Raw genomic sequence first — 17,088 nt, forward strand, 5'->3', positions numbered from 1 at the left:
TTATGCAAAAAAAAAAAAAAAAGCAATGCAAAAATCTTAAGTACACCTAGAAACTATTTCTCTCCCTGCCCTTTCTACTGGGTTGAGCAACTGGTTTCGCGCAAATGCGAAACATTCAGAACATCATAAGAGCTTTATTTATGCAGCATAACTTTCAGTTTGCACAATGTGCATCTGAGGTGAAGATTTCAGATGCGTAGCGTATTTGTCGAGCAGTGAAATCTGAATTTGAAATATGGCATATGAATACAAGTACACCAGTCATTAAATATAAAGTACTTTTGTTTACGTGAGGATACAGGAACTTGCACACACAAAAATGAAACCAGTTAATGCCGCATTAAGCGATTTATGAGAAACGCACTAAACAAACAATTTTCTGAATATAAGAGTTGTGTTTGTACATTATCCTGGCTGTGTAAATAGGAGGAAAACAGTGGATCGGGCCAATCCACAGCGCACCGAAACACTTTGTAGTTTGTTTTTGTAGTTTACATGGAGATGATAACGGTATCGTTTTTAAAAAACGTGCACTCTGAAAAGTTTGCATCTCAGGCCCCAAAAATGCTGTTACCGAGTAAATGAACGGACAAAACGCATAAAAAGTTTTACGAAAGTTTTAAAAATGGTGTCGTGTAAACGGTTTAACAGGTGAAATATATAGTAAAAAAAAAAAAAAAAAACACATCAATACTTACGGAAAATGAGTTTCAATGACAGGACTTGATCAATCATAAACCGTTATTATTTTATTTTTATTGCAGTTAAATGACAAATATGAAAATGGCAAATAATGCAACACCAAGACAATGAGGTTGTATTTAAAAAATAGATTTATTTTGCCTTCCAATTGTGCTCTTTTTTGCCTTTAAACAGTGTAAAGCATGGCTGAACCTTCTCTTCAGATTAGGCCCATCAAAAAAAAACAAAAAAACATCAACAACAATTGCATGTGTAGGCCTATACAAGAACAGTCCAATATAAACACTTCCATTACGAGCATCTACAGTTTGCTGCTATTGCGGTCTATGTGTTTAGATACAGCTGTACGGGGTATGATACTTCGTGAATTAAGATTATCCAAATAAAAACAGCCACAATTTAAAATAAAATAAAATATATTATTGGCAAAAAAAATAAGTTGGGCATGTGCATTGCGATCAAACCAGGAAATATAAAACCCTGCATGCAGCCGAGTTGTGAATAATATTTATTCAACATCAGGTTTAACAGACTTTTCGCTTCCTAATCGCTATTGAAAGCAAGTACTGATATTGTGTTCAAGTGCCAGTGAACAGTTATTATTGTTTCTGGTAGTAATTGTCATGATTTAGATATAATAGCACCTCTTAAAGCTGACCACAAACGCCCAAAAGCCACAGAAACACCCTCACTAGTAATATGCTTACAAAAATACATCATCTATGCTGTTTTTAAACCTTCTACGTTTTAAAATCACGAGGGCATTGCTCAGAGTATGTACAGCGGCGCACAGAGTACAAAATTTTTCTAAACGTAAAATCATAAATATTTAGCTGTCGCATTTATTGACAACAGGAATTTCAAAGCGTAGACAGTAAGTGTGTGTGTGTGTGTGTGTGTGTTCGATAGTTTCTTCTTTTTGTGACATCATAGTGGTTCATCTGTTCCAAAGTGCTCAGAAGTTACAGGGCTGGAAATCATTCGTGTTTTGCCCAATCACAATGATGCCATTGAATTAGCATTGTGCTGTGCCTTGTGCTTCAGTGTTGTGCTATATGCTAAGTATGTAGTGTAAATGCACTGTGCATTTATTTAGTGGTGCAGTGTAGATGATGTCTAATGGGCAAAACCCGCAGTTACGTTCTTCCAAACTTTGCGTTCACGTGCAATGGCACATTGGGAAAACGTCTGTGGTGCAACTCCGTCATCATTTCCTTCATTTAAGGCACTCGTTTGTGCGCACTGCTTATCGTCAGTGTCATTGATTCATATTCCTCCTCAGCTGTGAGTGGCGTCAGTCTATGATGGGCGGAGTCAGAGTGAGGTCACAGTGGTGGGGCGTGTCAGGTGGGTGGAGTTAAAACAAGGCTGCGTTTGGGGGGCGGAGTCAGTGTTCTTTGGGTGGTGCTCAGGGGGCAGGGTCTCCTCCAGCCTCCTCACCTGCTCCTCCCCCTGGCGTATGAGCTCGTCCAGGTGGCGCTGGCGGATCAGCAGGGCGGGTTTGATGCGGATGTAACGCTGGTAGTCGTGCAGCTGTGGGCGGCTCAGGTAACCGGACAGAATGTCCTGAACCACTCGCTCGCGCCGGTCCAGGTTTTCCTTCAGCTCTCGAGCGTCTTCCTGTTGACTGCTCAACTGCTTCCTCTTCAGCTGCAGAGATTCCTACAGGGACACACAAACACACATTAACTCCAACACTCAAAAGTTTGGGGGGGTTTTTTTCAAAGAAAGTAATACTTTTATCGGGCAAGGTTACGTTAAATTGATCAAAAGCGACAGTCAAGACATTTATAATGTTACAAAAGATTTATATTTCAAATTAATGCTGTTCTATTAAACTTTCTATGTAAAAAATTGATAATCAGAAATGTTTCTTGAGCAGCAAATCAGCATATTAGAATGATTTCTGAAGGATCATGTGACTCTGAAGACTGGAGTAATCAGTCCAGTTGCATCACAGACATAAATCACATCTTAAAATGTATCCAAATAGAAAATGGTTATTTTAAATTGAAATAATATTTCACAATTTTACTGTATTTTTGACCAAATAAATGAAGCCTTGATGAGCATTTTTAAAAACATAAAAAAATATATATCTTAAAACAGTAGCGTACATATTTTTTACAATTGTATGTGATGCTAGATGAAACAGAAACATTATTTTTTTTATAATTATTATATTTTATAGTTTCAATATGTCAGCAGTCTCCAAACCTGAGGCTGTCTTTAGTTAGCTTTAAAATGACTAGTTACAGTCACTGGCTGTGAACTTAGCAAGCAAGGATGTTTTTAGGATGGTCTAATGTTTGTAGAAGAGTTTCACAGTATAATATCACAAACACAGTGACGTCAAACCCCTTCTTGCTGGAAGCTCCTCCTAATAGATACTTATTGGTACAGTTCCTGATGCCTGTCAAACAGGATTAGCTGTTTAAAACTATAAAATAAACAAAAGCACAATCGAAGGACTGTTTTGAAGACGTGGGAATTGCTCTGATATAAGTGTGGCAGGCTGGTATTGTAAAAAAATATCTAAAATATTACTATCTGTATATTGAAACTACATTTTAAACACCAGTGTGTCATGAGACACAGTGTTATCATAAACTTGACCCTCAATTCGCGAAGACGCTAAGTTCTAGTGTAATTCACAGATAAGACTTTATCTCTGTCCTCACCTGAGTTTGAGGCGTTTCAAGTGAATCACTCTATCTTATGTAACATCATGTCCTTTAATTAGCATTTCTTGTTCTTTCTCAGTGCGTGAAATGCGGGCAAACTGTATAATTATTTGGAACAGCACTTTCTTCAGTAAAACTAAATGTTAAAGGAGTGTCCGGTTGGGAATTCAGGGTATGATTACACGACAACAATGTGCTAAAACCGGAAAAGTTTTGCTTTTGCGTTTTTTCACGCACAGTTGTCAAAACGATCCCCGTTCACACGGATCTGTGAAAACGACTAAAAACGCTGCCAGGCCAGTAGGTGGCGATGTCACTTTTGAAAGAAACACTACGCGCCTATAGACTGAACACGTAATACACAATCACATGACGTCAACTTTTAAATTTTTTTACAAATTCACATTTTTGTAGTTTACATGGAGACGACAACGGTATCGTTTTCAAAAACTTGCACTTTGAAACTTGTTTTCAAAAGTTTGCGTTTTCAGGCCCCCAAACGCCATTGTTGTGTAAATGAGTGGCCAAAACACACAAAAAGTTTTCCATTTTTAGCTGAAAATGGTTTCGTGTAAACGGCCCTCAGACTGTTGTATGTTTCTGTCAATGGGAAGATGACATACACTTTCTAAAAAATATTATTGCTAATTCTTTAATAATAATTATACATTTAGCCTCAATTATTTGAAAGGCTACATGGAAAATTTGTACTTGCACTACTGTTCAAAACTTTGGGTCAGTAAAAAAAAAGAACGAAATTGCAACTTATATTCAGCGAGGATGCATTAAATTGATCAAAAGTAGGCGCGTTTCCATTAGAGATTTGCACAAAACTTTTGCGATTTTTTTCTAAATGTCGACAAAAAACTATTGCGAAATGTCGGCGTTTCCATTAACCGATGTTATGCGACTAAAACTTCATTTTTCCTCTCGCCGTAAGTAAAATCATTCCAAAAACCATGGTAACGGACGTTGGTAGGTTTCTGTACTAATCCCAGCCGCTACACTAGCCATTATTATTAATCGAAGGAGATGTGTGTGTGTTTTCCAAGCATTAATGGTAAGGAACGACCCTTGTTATACTTGTGAGCGGCACATATGAGGTGTTTCTGGGTGTTTCTCCCTCATATCTGCTTCGAGGTCTTGATTGTGGCATTTATTTGAGGTTTAGAATCCATTATTCCTGTAATTCTTCCGTCTTTTATGAATTTAATAAAGAACTCTGTCTCGTATTCTGTCCAAACACACCGCGTCATCTACGTCAGCTGACCTGTAAATGCCCAAAAACTGTTTCCATTGCAGTTTTGCGAAATATTTCTTTTTCGAATTGCCTGAAAAACCACCTCATGCGAGCGTAAAAACTTTTTTGCGATAAATGGGAGTTTTTGCGAAATTGACGTGTTTCCATTGGGCGTATTTTCAATTCGCAATTTCAATTTGCGCAATTTGAAGCGTAATGGAAACGCAGCTAGTGACTTTCTATTCATCAAGGGAGCATGAAACAAATGAATCACGGTTTTCACAAAAATATTAAGCAGCACAACTGTTTTCAACATTGATAATAATTATTAGAAATGTTTCCTGAGCAGCAAATCATCATATTAGAATGATTTCTGAAGGATCATGCGACCTGAATCATTACTCCAGACTTCAATCTTTGATCAAAGGAATAAATTACATTTTAAAATACATCACCATAAAAAACTGTTTTTTTAAATTGTAATAATATTTCACAATATTACAGTATTTCTGATCCAATAGATGCAGCTCTGGTGAGCAGAAGAGATTCTTTCAAAAACAATAAGACATCTTACAGACACAGCAGTGTATGTTCATCACCACAGGACCATTTAAAATGAACTAGTGTTAGTGAGTGAACTACAGCATGTGAGTGATGCAGTTGAGGCACATTAATAATGTTGTTTTCTTTTCAAATGACCACTAATTGTTGTTTTGCACTTGTTTATTTAAAGCAGAATAGGTCAAAGTTGCTCTGCAGGGCAATAGATGGTTAGAAACCGGATCCGTGTTTGTTCTTTTGAAATGTTTGATGATTTTCACAAGCCTGATCAGCACAAATAGTTTGCAAACCTGTGCTGCAAGATAATTGCTACTGTACCTTTAAGACTTGTATGTAAATTCATAAGAATTATTGCTCATCTCATATGCAAACATAACGTTTAACATAGAAGTCTAAATCTGCAGTAGCAAAAATGTTTCAGAAAGATGAATCAAAATGACCATGTTAAATAAAATTAAATTGATTTTGCTGCTATATTATAATAATTTTATTCATATAATAAAATATAATATTAGGTTACACTTTATTTTAAGGTGACGTAGTTACATTGTACTTCCTCAAATAAGTACAGAGTAATATTAATTAACATGTACTTACTATAGAGTTAAGGTTTGGTTTAGGGTTAGTTACTTGTAATAATGCATAATTCACTGTTATTACTATAGTAAGTACATGTAGTAAAGTGTAACTACATTACCTTAAAATAAAATGTTCCCTAATATTATAAATTGACTTCAGAGGGGAAAAAAAGTTGAAAAGTTCAGTGTTTTATTTTCTGAAACACTGCTCACCCTCTCTTCTGCACTCTCGTCGTCGTGGTCGTGGTCGTCGAGCGCGCTGAGTGTGTTTTCCACGCGTGCGAGTCGCGCGCTCAGCGACAGCAGCAGGTTCACGATCTTCTCCAGGTCTCCGACGAACATGCGGTACTTCTCTCTCTCGTTGGGTTTGCAGCATTCCTGAACTAAAGCCTCCATGCTGCCGCCCAGAGCGCCGAACCTCTTCTGCTGCTCCACCAGTCCCTCTCTCTCCTCCTGCAGAGATTGGATGCTCACGTGCAGCGCCTGCAACAGCTCCACCTGCAGGACGGGAGATCATATTACTCGTATCACTCCATGAACAAACAGATTACAGTTCTGGGCCTCAGCCATTCAACACACGTCATCGCTTCAGGGAAATGAAGAACGGCTTTGTGCACAGTGGCATTGTGCTGGTTTCAATATGTATCCGGTATGAGAGTTTGAACTCATATGGCAAAAAAATATATTTTCAGATACATTTAAAAAAAAAATATCAGAATGTACAAAAAATTGCCAATTTTTTTAACACAGATAAAATGTATACTTTTTTTAAAGTATATTATAAATGCTATATATAATTTTTACAAATATTTTCTCTCTCTCTCTCTCGCTCTCTCTCTCTCTCTCTCTCTCTATATATATATATATATAAACAAATATTTATAAAAAATATTTTATATATATATATATTTTTTTTACAAATATTTGTATATATATATATATATATATATATATATATACACACATACATATATACTTACATATACACACACACACATACATATTAAATATTAAATATACAATATACATTTATTAAATTTTTAGTTTTTATATATACTAGTTATTATTTTTGACTATTTACATTTGAAATGTTCATTTATGAATGTGTATCTGACCTTCTTTTGATTCAAATAAGCTTCTTCGTCATCCAGGTTGGTTTCCATTTTTCTTGGAAGAGCCTGAGCGGGAGTATCTGGAGCACATGGATCATCTTGAGCCCTAATGGAGGTCAAAGACACCAAACAAAGAGAAATGTTTGTCTTGCTCACGCACAAACACACCAGTTTTACTCCCTGAATGTCCTATTTTTCAGATACAGGGACAGAGAATGGCTAAAATCCACATTCCCCGTGTCAAACAGAGCACACGTAATTACACGTTTAGTTCAGCGGCACAACAGAACAATCACACACACCGCATATCAATGGAGCAATACAGTCAGAAAGAAAACTGTTGCTTTAGAAGTGATGGATAAATGCAAAAGGTTTTTAAGAACAAGTATACTGTGTTATTACCATGGTACATACAGTATATAAAAAAAATACACAGACCACGTTCACGCAGCTAAAATAGTAGTGTTGGCAATGCCAATGTCATGGGTTCAGCATTATATTCTATGAGCCAATCTGCAAAATTGTGTGTGTAGTATTTGAAGGTAACGCAAGTTTCTGCATTTACCAAGTGAGAAATGGATGAGAAATGTGCGTGTTTCAGGATCGGCCACTAGATGTCAGTGTAACTCTGCACTGTTAGCAGATCATCAATTATGCAGAAAGTAAACTTCAGAGAGAGAGAGAGAGAGAGAGAGAGAGAGAGAGAGAGAGAGAGAGAGAGAGAGAGAGAGAGAGAGAGAGAGAGAGAGAGAGAGAGAGAGACTGACTGTGAAAAATCTGACAAAACTAAGCAAGTTCATCAGTTGTCTGGATAAATGAGTTCCCATGTGTTTCATATCATTACAAGCATTCTGTTACAGAGTTTGTGTCAAATATGTTACCGCTACCCAACAGATCAGTGTATTCATATTTCATTCGAGCACATGGAATGTACATGATTATATTGAACGTTTTTTATGTAATGCCCTGGTTTTCGGACCATGGTATTCTTATCCTGGAGTCCTGGAATGATAGAAAATATATATATATATGGCCAGGCCTTTTAGCTATTTTTATTAATCTCTTCTTTTCTAAATTAAAATTGTATTAAGTACATATCTGCATTATATCAGCCAGCCTGGCAGTGTAATTTTAGTATGATTTATATACAATTATAATATCATGAATCAGCTTTCATTTTTATATTTTCATTTTTAATTTTAAATATCTTTTTAAATTAGATTTAATTTTTCATGTAATTTTAGTACCTCAACTAATTTATTATATAATATATACACACACACACACACACACACACACACACACACACACACACACACACACACACACACACACACACACACACACACACATATATATACACATACATACATACATACATACATATATATAATTCCATTATATCAAATATCATTACCGGCACTGAAAAATCCACATCCATTCACTACCTCTGTGTACCATGTAAATATCATGCTAAATGACTATTGTAATCATAGAGTTAATGGTACATCAAAATACACTAGTATTTATCATCTGCTTCCATCTCTACTATAGTACTGCCACAATCATTTTTTGTAAGGAACAAGAGTAAGTTATGCACTAAATTCAGGAAGCATGCATGTAAAATATACAGAAGTGTTTCATTATCTTTACAGCTCTATTGCATGATCTATTGTTGAGTTATCGCAATAAAATTAGGCCAAGCACTAATATAATCAGCTTTAAACAAAGAGCTCTTGTGTTTATCAGTCCTGTGCGCATGAAATCCACCTGATTATTGGGTAACGCTGTATACAGGCTGTACCTTCACCATCTGTGCAACGCTCACCTGTGACCCACATGGACGCTGCTCCTCCTGCGTGGAGACGAGGAGTGTGAAGGGAAGATGTCCTCCATCAGATCCAGGGTGCTTTTACCTGCCCAGGTGTCCAACAGCGCGGTGAGGGATTTGTCGTGCCTCACCAGCTCTCGGGCTAAAGTCTCCACGAGCAGCTCGGCCTGTGTCCGCTCTCTTCTGGACAGCAGATGGTAGTCGGGTCCCAGTATCTCAGAGGTGTCCTCCTCTAGAGGACATGAAGTGCTGGTGTTCAAGGTGGACTGTGGGTCGGGGGTCACCGATGGAGTCGTGTGGTTGTTTGATGGTCGGTCTGGTTCTGGATGGACTGATGTATCGGCCAGATTCTCGCGATCACTGCAATGCGAGATGAGAGAAAATCATGTTACATTAATGGGATTGAAGGAATATTTGGGGTTCATTACAAGTTAAGCTCAATCGTAAGCATCTGTGACAAATTCATTTTTGATAATTACCACCTTTTCTTTACAAAATAAAGCAAAAATCTGGGTTACAGTGAGACACTTGGACACACAATGGAAGTAAATGTGGCATATAGTTACTGTTTCACGATTATAGCCACAAGACATTATTTAGTGCGGAAAAAAAACATAAAAAGGCTTTGAAAATGATTTAAAGCTCATTATAAGCTTGATTTAAGATTCATATTTCTGCTTTAAAAATCTACAAAATTGTCCCTATTCGCTTCCATTGTAATTGCCTATATGGCAAAAATAAATCAATCAATTCTGGCCAAAATATATTTCTCTCGTTGTAAATAGCACAGCTAAAGGAAAATTAAAAAAATATATATTTCATTTTAACATTCAAATGCCAAAATAAATTTAATTAATATAATTAAGAAGGTAAAATAAGTAACTAAAATTTATCCCAAACTATATTTCTAGCTTTACATCTATATTAAACATCTATATTAGCAATATATTGTTTGTATATTTTGAAACTATATTTAAAAATACATCTGAATATATATATATATATATCTTTTTTTTATTGTAGGGGTTTCCTCACCATAACCTTGATTTTTGCCTCTTTTTATTTTTAATCAACAGGTAATCAACACCATGCTACAAATGCTGATTGAGCTTGTATTGAACCCAGATTATTCCTTTAAATGTGTAGTTTTTGGAACAACATTCCTATCAAACTCTAACCTACATTAAAAAATCATGAGGGATATGATTGGCTAATAAAATTAAGCGTGTTCAACGTTTTAACCCCAGCTTTTCACCAAACCATATCCCTAAAATCTGATTGGTTTATGTAAATGTTGTTCCAAGACCAACAAGGAGAGTGTCTTTACCTGATGGGTCGTAATGGTCCTGGATGCTGTAAAGCTTCCGTCAGACTCACATCCTCCTCGATTTGGGGTGTGAGAGGCGGAGGAGGCGGGAAGTCCTCTGTAAGCTCGGTCTCTCTGATGGGCAGTGGTGGTGGAGGAGAAGGTGGCGCAAGAGCTAAAAACACTTCATCATCATCTTGCAACATGGTTATACTCTGAACATCGTGAAGATTAGACTCTGAGATACGAAGAGACAGGAGTGGCTTTGTTGGGGAGTCGGGGCTCTTAGGAAGGGAGGGCGGCTTTGAATCGGATGACCTTGCAAGTTGTGACCCCGTGACCTCTGTGTGTGGAGGTGATGGAGTGGACACCGGACACGGGAAGTCCTTCAGGGTGTCGTCAGAAGTGCTGGTGTCGCTGGAGTCTTGCCGCACCATTCCCAGTGCTCCGGACGGACTTTGCGGCCCAGTTTCTGGAAAAGCAATAGAGTCCAGGTTGGGCTGACACAGACTGTTTTCGTTATGCCAGTCGATGCTGGTGGAAGTGTCTGGTGAGGTGAAAGGGCAAGGAAGTCCCACAGACGCAGCTAGACCAGAAGCGCTTAGCGCTCTAGGCCGGTCTGAATGTCTCTGACGCTCTAGCCGCAACACAGGCGGGTTTTGCTGGACAGGACCCTGGTTTAGCTGGTAACTCCTCTCCATACGTGCTGAACATAACGGCTGTTTGTGTCCCGTGTTCACCGACACCCTATTAAAACAAATGCATATGAAATATAAACGTCCTGCAGCATCAATTTGTGCTTGTCAGCATTTCCAATACCTGTCATTTTTAAAGTAAATTAATGCAAATAATTTGTCCTTTAATGCCTGGTGGGAATTCTTGCATGGCTCAAAACAAACTCAAAAATAGCTGCAGTGGGATTCCTGTCACTGGCACTGACCAATTAAGGGTTGGTCCCTAATTTAAGACCTTTTAAGGTTAAATATTTCCATAAAACTGTTTCAGTTTTGAACTTGCAAAGAAATATTCTTGCTTCTTGCTCTTTAAAGGACTGATCTACTTAATTCTTCTACACACACACACAAAAAAACTCTTATTATTCTTATCCAGTTTGGATAAGTTCAACAATTTATTTTATATGTATTTATGTGTCTCAAGGCATACAGAACTCAAGAGGCTCTATTTGTAAGTTTTTATGTATATATGTATACACACAAACCTGTTTTCAGAGGATTCCTTGGAGGAAACTCTAAACATCTGAAGGTCTCTGGCAAAGAAGTCCTAGACAAAAAGAGAACAAAAGAACAAATAATGTTTTATTTGAGCAGGTGATGTATTGTCGCCCTTTCTGATAGAGGTGTAAAAAAAACCAAAAAAAAAACCTCCATACACCAGGAACAAGAAGTAAATCATTATTTTATGGTTACCACAAGTTTAGAGAATGTTGGGACTTTCATGTTAATTTTAAACCCAAGCGCATGCCATGACTACTGATAAACGAAGATCTACTAATAAAAAAAGAGACACGGCATGACAACATCCTCATAGCTGGACTATGTCGTATTTAATTAGCGTACTGTGAACAGATGCATAGACCGTGACCTGAATGGTGTGCTTGATTCTGATGATTAATTCATGGCCAGAATGTTTAACTTTATGTTAAACCACAATATTAGTAAGTAGCAAAGTCATCATGCTGGTATTTTATCTACTGGCTTGAAACCATTTCCAATTTAGGAATTCGTGAATAGTCTGGGATTTCACGGGATAGTTGTGCATCTACTGTACACGGTCATCATCATACCAGAACCATTATTGTTTACATAAAGGATAATTATTCCCTTAGATAAATGGCCTTCTTAACCATTCCAAATATTTTAAACCCAAAACCATGACGAGTTGTCCATTATCTCCAACTCCTCCCCTCTGGCACAGAAGGAGTGCAGTTATCTGTTTCGCATCTGTCAGATATCTGACTACATCCCAGGCTCTGTGGCACCAAACAGGAAGTGAGGAGCACTGGCCTCTTCCTGTGGAGCACCAGGAGTGGGTACAAAAATCAATATCTGCCCATCTCCAGGAAAGGAACTGCTCCTTTGCCCTACAACAGACCACCAAGTACCATAATTGGTTGAAAACTTGTGCACTGATTATCACTGAACACCAGATCAACTGAAAATTTTCTTCAACCAAAAAGGAAAGTCATCCTTTACTAATCGGGTGGAAAGAAATTATTTTTATAGTTTCGTTGAGACTGGGTGTGAAGACTGCTCTGAGAAGAACTGATTCTCTTCAATTCTGTTTTTTGTTTTTTTTCTTAGCAAAATGCTAGCTAGGGGAAATCTGAGTGAGTAATTGGTTTTAACTATTCAATAGGAGAGTTAAAATTAGCAAACCTGCTAATGAACACTGTTACTTTTTAACTTTATGTGATACGAAGTCATGTCACTTCAATGATCTAACCACTAAAACAGTCAAGTGATTGTTACCTGACTAAAGTTTTCCACTGGAGATGACTTGGAGCGGAAGTGCTGAGGAACGGGACGTTCTTCACTATGGTCCAACAAATCCTCAGCTGAAGCTGACCTCCCTGAGCTTCTAGCTGTTGTGGCTCTCTCAAAAATGGCCTCCAGGTGCTGTGGAAGGGTATTTCTGGTCAGGGTTGGACCTGGTTTATGAGATTCAGAATTTGTGCCTTGTGACTGATGGGCAAAAAACTCAGGCCGTGTGTGGTTTTGGGTGCCCCTGAGAGGGTAAAAGGAGCTTTGCATTCCTGCTGGAAGGGTGGATGCTTTCTGTATACCACCAGAGAGGCCATCGTGTCCTGGCTCTTGCAAAGAGCACATACTTGGGGTAGAGTTGAGGCTCCGCAAGTCAGCAGAAGAGGAAGCGGACTGTAAATAAGCACTATGTGGGCGGTTTGGACGTCCATCTATTCTTCTACCCGTTTTGCGCTCCATATACTCAACTAAGGCATCTTGCTGCATTTGCTTCAAATCAGGCCTGGAGGAGAAAAATCTTGACTCGACGTTACGATTCGCCACCTGCTCAAACATCCTGCGTCGGTCTGCAACACTCGTCTCGCTCGCCAGAAACTGCTGTTGAACATTCCTCTCAGCCTGACTGATTTCCTGAGGCAACACTCCAACTTCATGCATATTTTCAGGCTCGGAATATGATCGTTTCTTTTGGTCCATCGTGAACCGTTTGCGTCCACAGATCCGTATAACTGCAGGTCCAACAGCCGGGACACTAGGGAGTTCAGGAGGAGTGGTTGGTGCTTCAACAGGAACGACATGGCGTTCCTTTGGAGTGTGTGGGGAGGTTGTAGCTGGTTTGGGACTTGTACTTTGTCCTTTTCGTTCTAGGGACATGTGTTTGGCTGGCACTGGTGGAGGGATAACATTAAGGTCCCGTCTTCTAAAGGAAGTTGACCTGAGAACCTTAGACTGGGCATCTTTAATGCTGTCTCTATATGCTCTGTTAAAATATGTGTCTTGGATTGTGCCCAAGATGTCATGATTGTCACCTTTCCCGTGGCCGTCTTTACCATTCCCCTCACCAAGCTGAAAGGTGCTCTTACTCCTTTGAAGAGAGGTTTTGCTGGTGACAACAGCTTCTTTTTGCTGGCGATGTTGGACATGATCACTACTCCCACGTCTCGTTTGGATATCCTGCTGCACTTCCATACGTCCATCATAGCTTGCCATGCTAGAAGTACTCTGAGATCTCCCATGAGGGATTGAGCTGTTGCTTCTCTCCAACATGTTGTGCACGTCCTCCACACCAGAGAAGGAGCTCTTGGCACTGGAAGGTCTTGATGTTTGGCTCAGACGAGCCATAGAACCATGGTGGGAGAGGCTGCTATGACTGCGCGGTTTGACTTGCTGTCTCTCAAAATGACTGACTTTCTCCAGCACAGACATGCTACGCTCACTCTGGTAACTGCATTGGCTAGCAGTACTCTCGGGACTGACGCTTCTTTGAACCTCAGCAAGTGCATTCTCCAGTCTGGTCAGAGGGTGATCACAGTCTTGAGCTCTCTGCTGAAGAGCACTAGAGTCACTGTAGTGCCTTGAAGGTTTGACTAGGTGGTCACTTCCTTGCGTTTGGATGAAGTTTCCTCTGTAAGTTTGAGCAACTTGACCAAGTGCAACTTTCCCAGAGTAAAGTGAGTCCGGATGGATGTTTTGCTCATTGCATTTATTTTGTTCTTCATCTCGAGGCGGCCTGTAGTTGTCGTAAACTTCCATACCAAGCGAAAACCTTGGCCTCTCTCCTCTTGGTTGCACAGGGGTGTAAGGGTCCCTCCTCTCCTGGGGTACATATGGTGTTTGTGACTTCTGCACTTGTGGTTGCAAATGAGGCCGATAAAAACCAGGTTTGAATTGTGTGTCATTTTGCACTTTATCGGAGAGCTTAGGTTGTGCCGAAACATTGGTTTGGACAGGGTTTGGGTTGGGAGCATTGCTTTGGTATCCGTTTTCAAGGGTGACCCTATCCTCTTTAACTGGTCCACCTAAGTGGTCATAGTGATTGTTTTGCTTGCTCTCCTTGGCCAGTGCTGGGTAGACACTACCAGAGTTAGGGTTGCTGGTTGGGATTTGTGCAAAATGAGGCTCGGGTGGTGGAACAGGGTAGATGCTGGTGGGTAACATGAGGCGACCGGGTTGTGCGGCCTGAGGACAACCCTGTTTGGGTTTGGTGGTGGGGCTACTTTCAGGGCTTTTTTCAATCACCGTGTGCAACTGACCTTCAGCTCCAAATGAGGACTTTCCTGTAGCTACAGAACCACTTGAGTGATGCCAAGAACCCTTGTTAAGTGCCCGCTGTGACCGAGCTTGCTCAAGACTCGACCAAGAGTTGGGACGTTCGTGATTGCGAAATGCTAGATAGCTGTCGCTGCGTAATGGAGGAGCTGGCGCCCCCTTTAGGTTCTCATAGGAGTGCCGGTTGTGAGCTGGATCCCAGACTGTCCCAACACTGTGGCGTTGTGAGCTGGTGGTGCTTCCACTACTCCCACTGCTTCCACTACTACTGCTACCACGATGGCAGATCATGCCCGGGACATTCCCACTTCTAGACTGTGCTCTGCTGTCATTGGTTCTTAATAATGCTGCAGAGGTAATCTCATGCTCTTCAGACACACCCTGTTGGGGGTCGTACACAGTGCGTATGTAGCGTATATCGGCCTGCTGCATCCCTTCTCTCTGTGGAACGTTCTCCATGGAATATGACCTCTCTTTGTTAAACGATGGTGCCGCTGCAAGGTACTCTGGGATACTAGAGCTGGTCGAGAAGGAACTGTATGCAGAATCCCGCTTGCTGTGCAGGTGATCGATGCTGCTGGAGGATTTGGATGATGATAGTTGATAGCAGGAGCTGTAGGCTGGGTGAGTGTGGTCTAGGCTCTCCATGCTGCCCCGGGAACTGTACTGATCTGGGCTCTTCCTAAGGAATCCAGTCTCAAATCCTGATAGGTCTGTGGTGGAAGCACTGAAAGAAAAAAAAGAAAAAAAAAACATGAGTAATGTACTATGAACTGACATTTATAAAATATATATTTAAACGCATACACACAGACCTGAGTTATTTAAGATCATTATATATGCATAGATGAAATGAAAAACATCACGACCCAAAATAACTTGAGTCAGCAGTTTTTACTATAAAATCTATTAAATTAATCATTGGCATAAGACAATGGACAAAACCACATGCAATGATATATTGAAGTAATTCTGTTTATTTTACTGGGGTGGGAAAAAAAAGATAAGAATATGCCTAAGAGCAATAAAATAGTTTTACTGGGGTAATATATCGGAAGATTGAGAAACTATTGTGGTTGTCGGTCTGAGCTAAATTAGTAGCTGTTACAAACTTGGATAGACATCAAGGACATCGATTCACTGATCTTTATGAAATAAGAATGAGCTCACAGTCACAATTTGAGTTCGCTATGCCTGTGACTCAATTATTTACCAGAAAGTATAAAGATTGTCTCTGATAAGAATAACTGTCAAAATGCTGGTGTTGATTAAACCATGAAATCATGAATTTGCATTGAGATATAATTTACTCAAACTTCCTGTTCACTTATCCCTGGTAATGTGAGAATAATGTGACAAATATACACTGCTAGATCTGTTACCAAACTTATCCACTGTGGGAATCTGCTTCGTAAAGGTTGGAATCATGGCGGTGTGTCTGTGTGTGTGTGTGTGTGTGAGACAGTGATGCCCTGGGTATGTGCCCTTGTATGGGTATGTGATTGCCGGACTCTGAAAGCTGGCATCAGACAGCTGGTATTTCTGCTGGCATAATTACATGATGTCACTGACCCATTGTCAACAGCTCTGCAGTCACCCCTCTAAGAACTAGATCAACCAATCACAGGTCAGTCCATCAAACAATGACACCAGGTCTCAGAATGTGGAATGCTATTGGTGTAGCCCACGGTGACCATCGCCATGGGAACCTTTGTAGGGTTGTTGAGGGAGTGTCATCCCAAAGAATTTTTTTATTTTTTATTAGATTGTGCGTCAATGCTTTGCTTTCTGGTCCTCTTCAAACACTCTAAATGTTTTTCTTTCAGTGTCATCACTGATGGCCCTTGAACGTTCTGGTCTAAATACAGTGATAATGACCCAGATAACAAGCACACAAGGTTTTTGAATGTTTGGGCAACTACATAAAATATGTCCTCTGCTTATGCTATGATCGTACACAACAAGAAACCACCAACAGAAAGACAACAGAGCCATGTCTGACCAAAAATAATCAACATTTATAGCTACTAACGGTCATGCTCATGGACTTTTTAAGCGGCTGATATATGCATATGCATCCATATGCCACTAAATAACACCCTCAAGAGCTAATAAATAAAAATTTAAAGCTGATCATTTTAAAATATTTAAGTGTGTGTGTGTGTGTGTGTGTGTGGCATGCTAGATAACATGTTTCAAGAGGTTGCAACTTTCAGGAAATACCTCATGAAGCCAAATCAGGTGCTGCAACCCAAACTAAGCACACATATTATCCTCTCTCTTTGAATAAATAACTTCATTGTGG

General features: G+C 39.6%; 1 protein-coding gene across 2 annotated transcripts in view; it reads right to left on the minus strand.

The window, feature by feature from the left end:
* Window positions 1–815: 815 nt before the first annotated feature.
* shroom3 (shroom family member 3) overlaps window positions 816–17,088 on the minus strand; it is a 65,765-nt gene continuing 49,492 nt past the window's right edge. For both annotated transcript variants that reach the window (XM_084386527.1, XM_084386528.1), the window contains 7 exons: window positions 12,504–15,510; window positions 11,234–11,295; window positions 10,036–10,761; window positions 8,706–9,068; window positions 6,881–6,983; window positions 5,979–6,263; window positions 816–2,364 (listed from right to left, as the gene is read on the minus strand). In XM_084386527.1, coding sequence (XP_084242653.1) covers window positions 2,017–2,364; window positions 5,979–6,263; window positions 6,881–6,983; window positions 8,706–9,068; window positions 10,036–10,761; window positions 11,234–11,295; window positions 12,504–15,510 — 4,894 coding nt within the window. In that variant the 3' untranslated portion in view covers window positions 816–2,016. The remainder of the gene's footprint in view (window positions 2,365–5,978; window positions 6,264–6,880; window positions 6,984–8,705; window positions 9,069–10,035; window positions 10,762–11,233; window positions 11,296–12,503; window positions 15,511–17,088) is intronic.

Source organism: Rutilus rutilus (assembly GCF_951802725.1).
Source record: "Rutilus rutilus genome assembly, chromosome: 18".
Lineage (NCBI taxonomy): Eukaryota > Metazoa > Chordata > Actinopteri > Cypriniformes > Leuciscidae > Rutilus > Rutilus rutilus.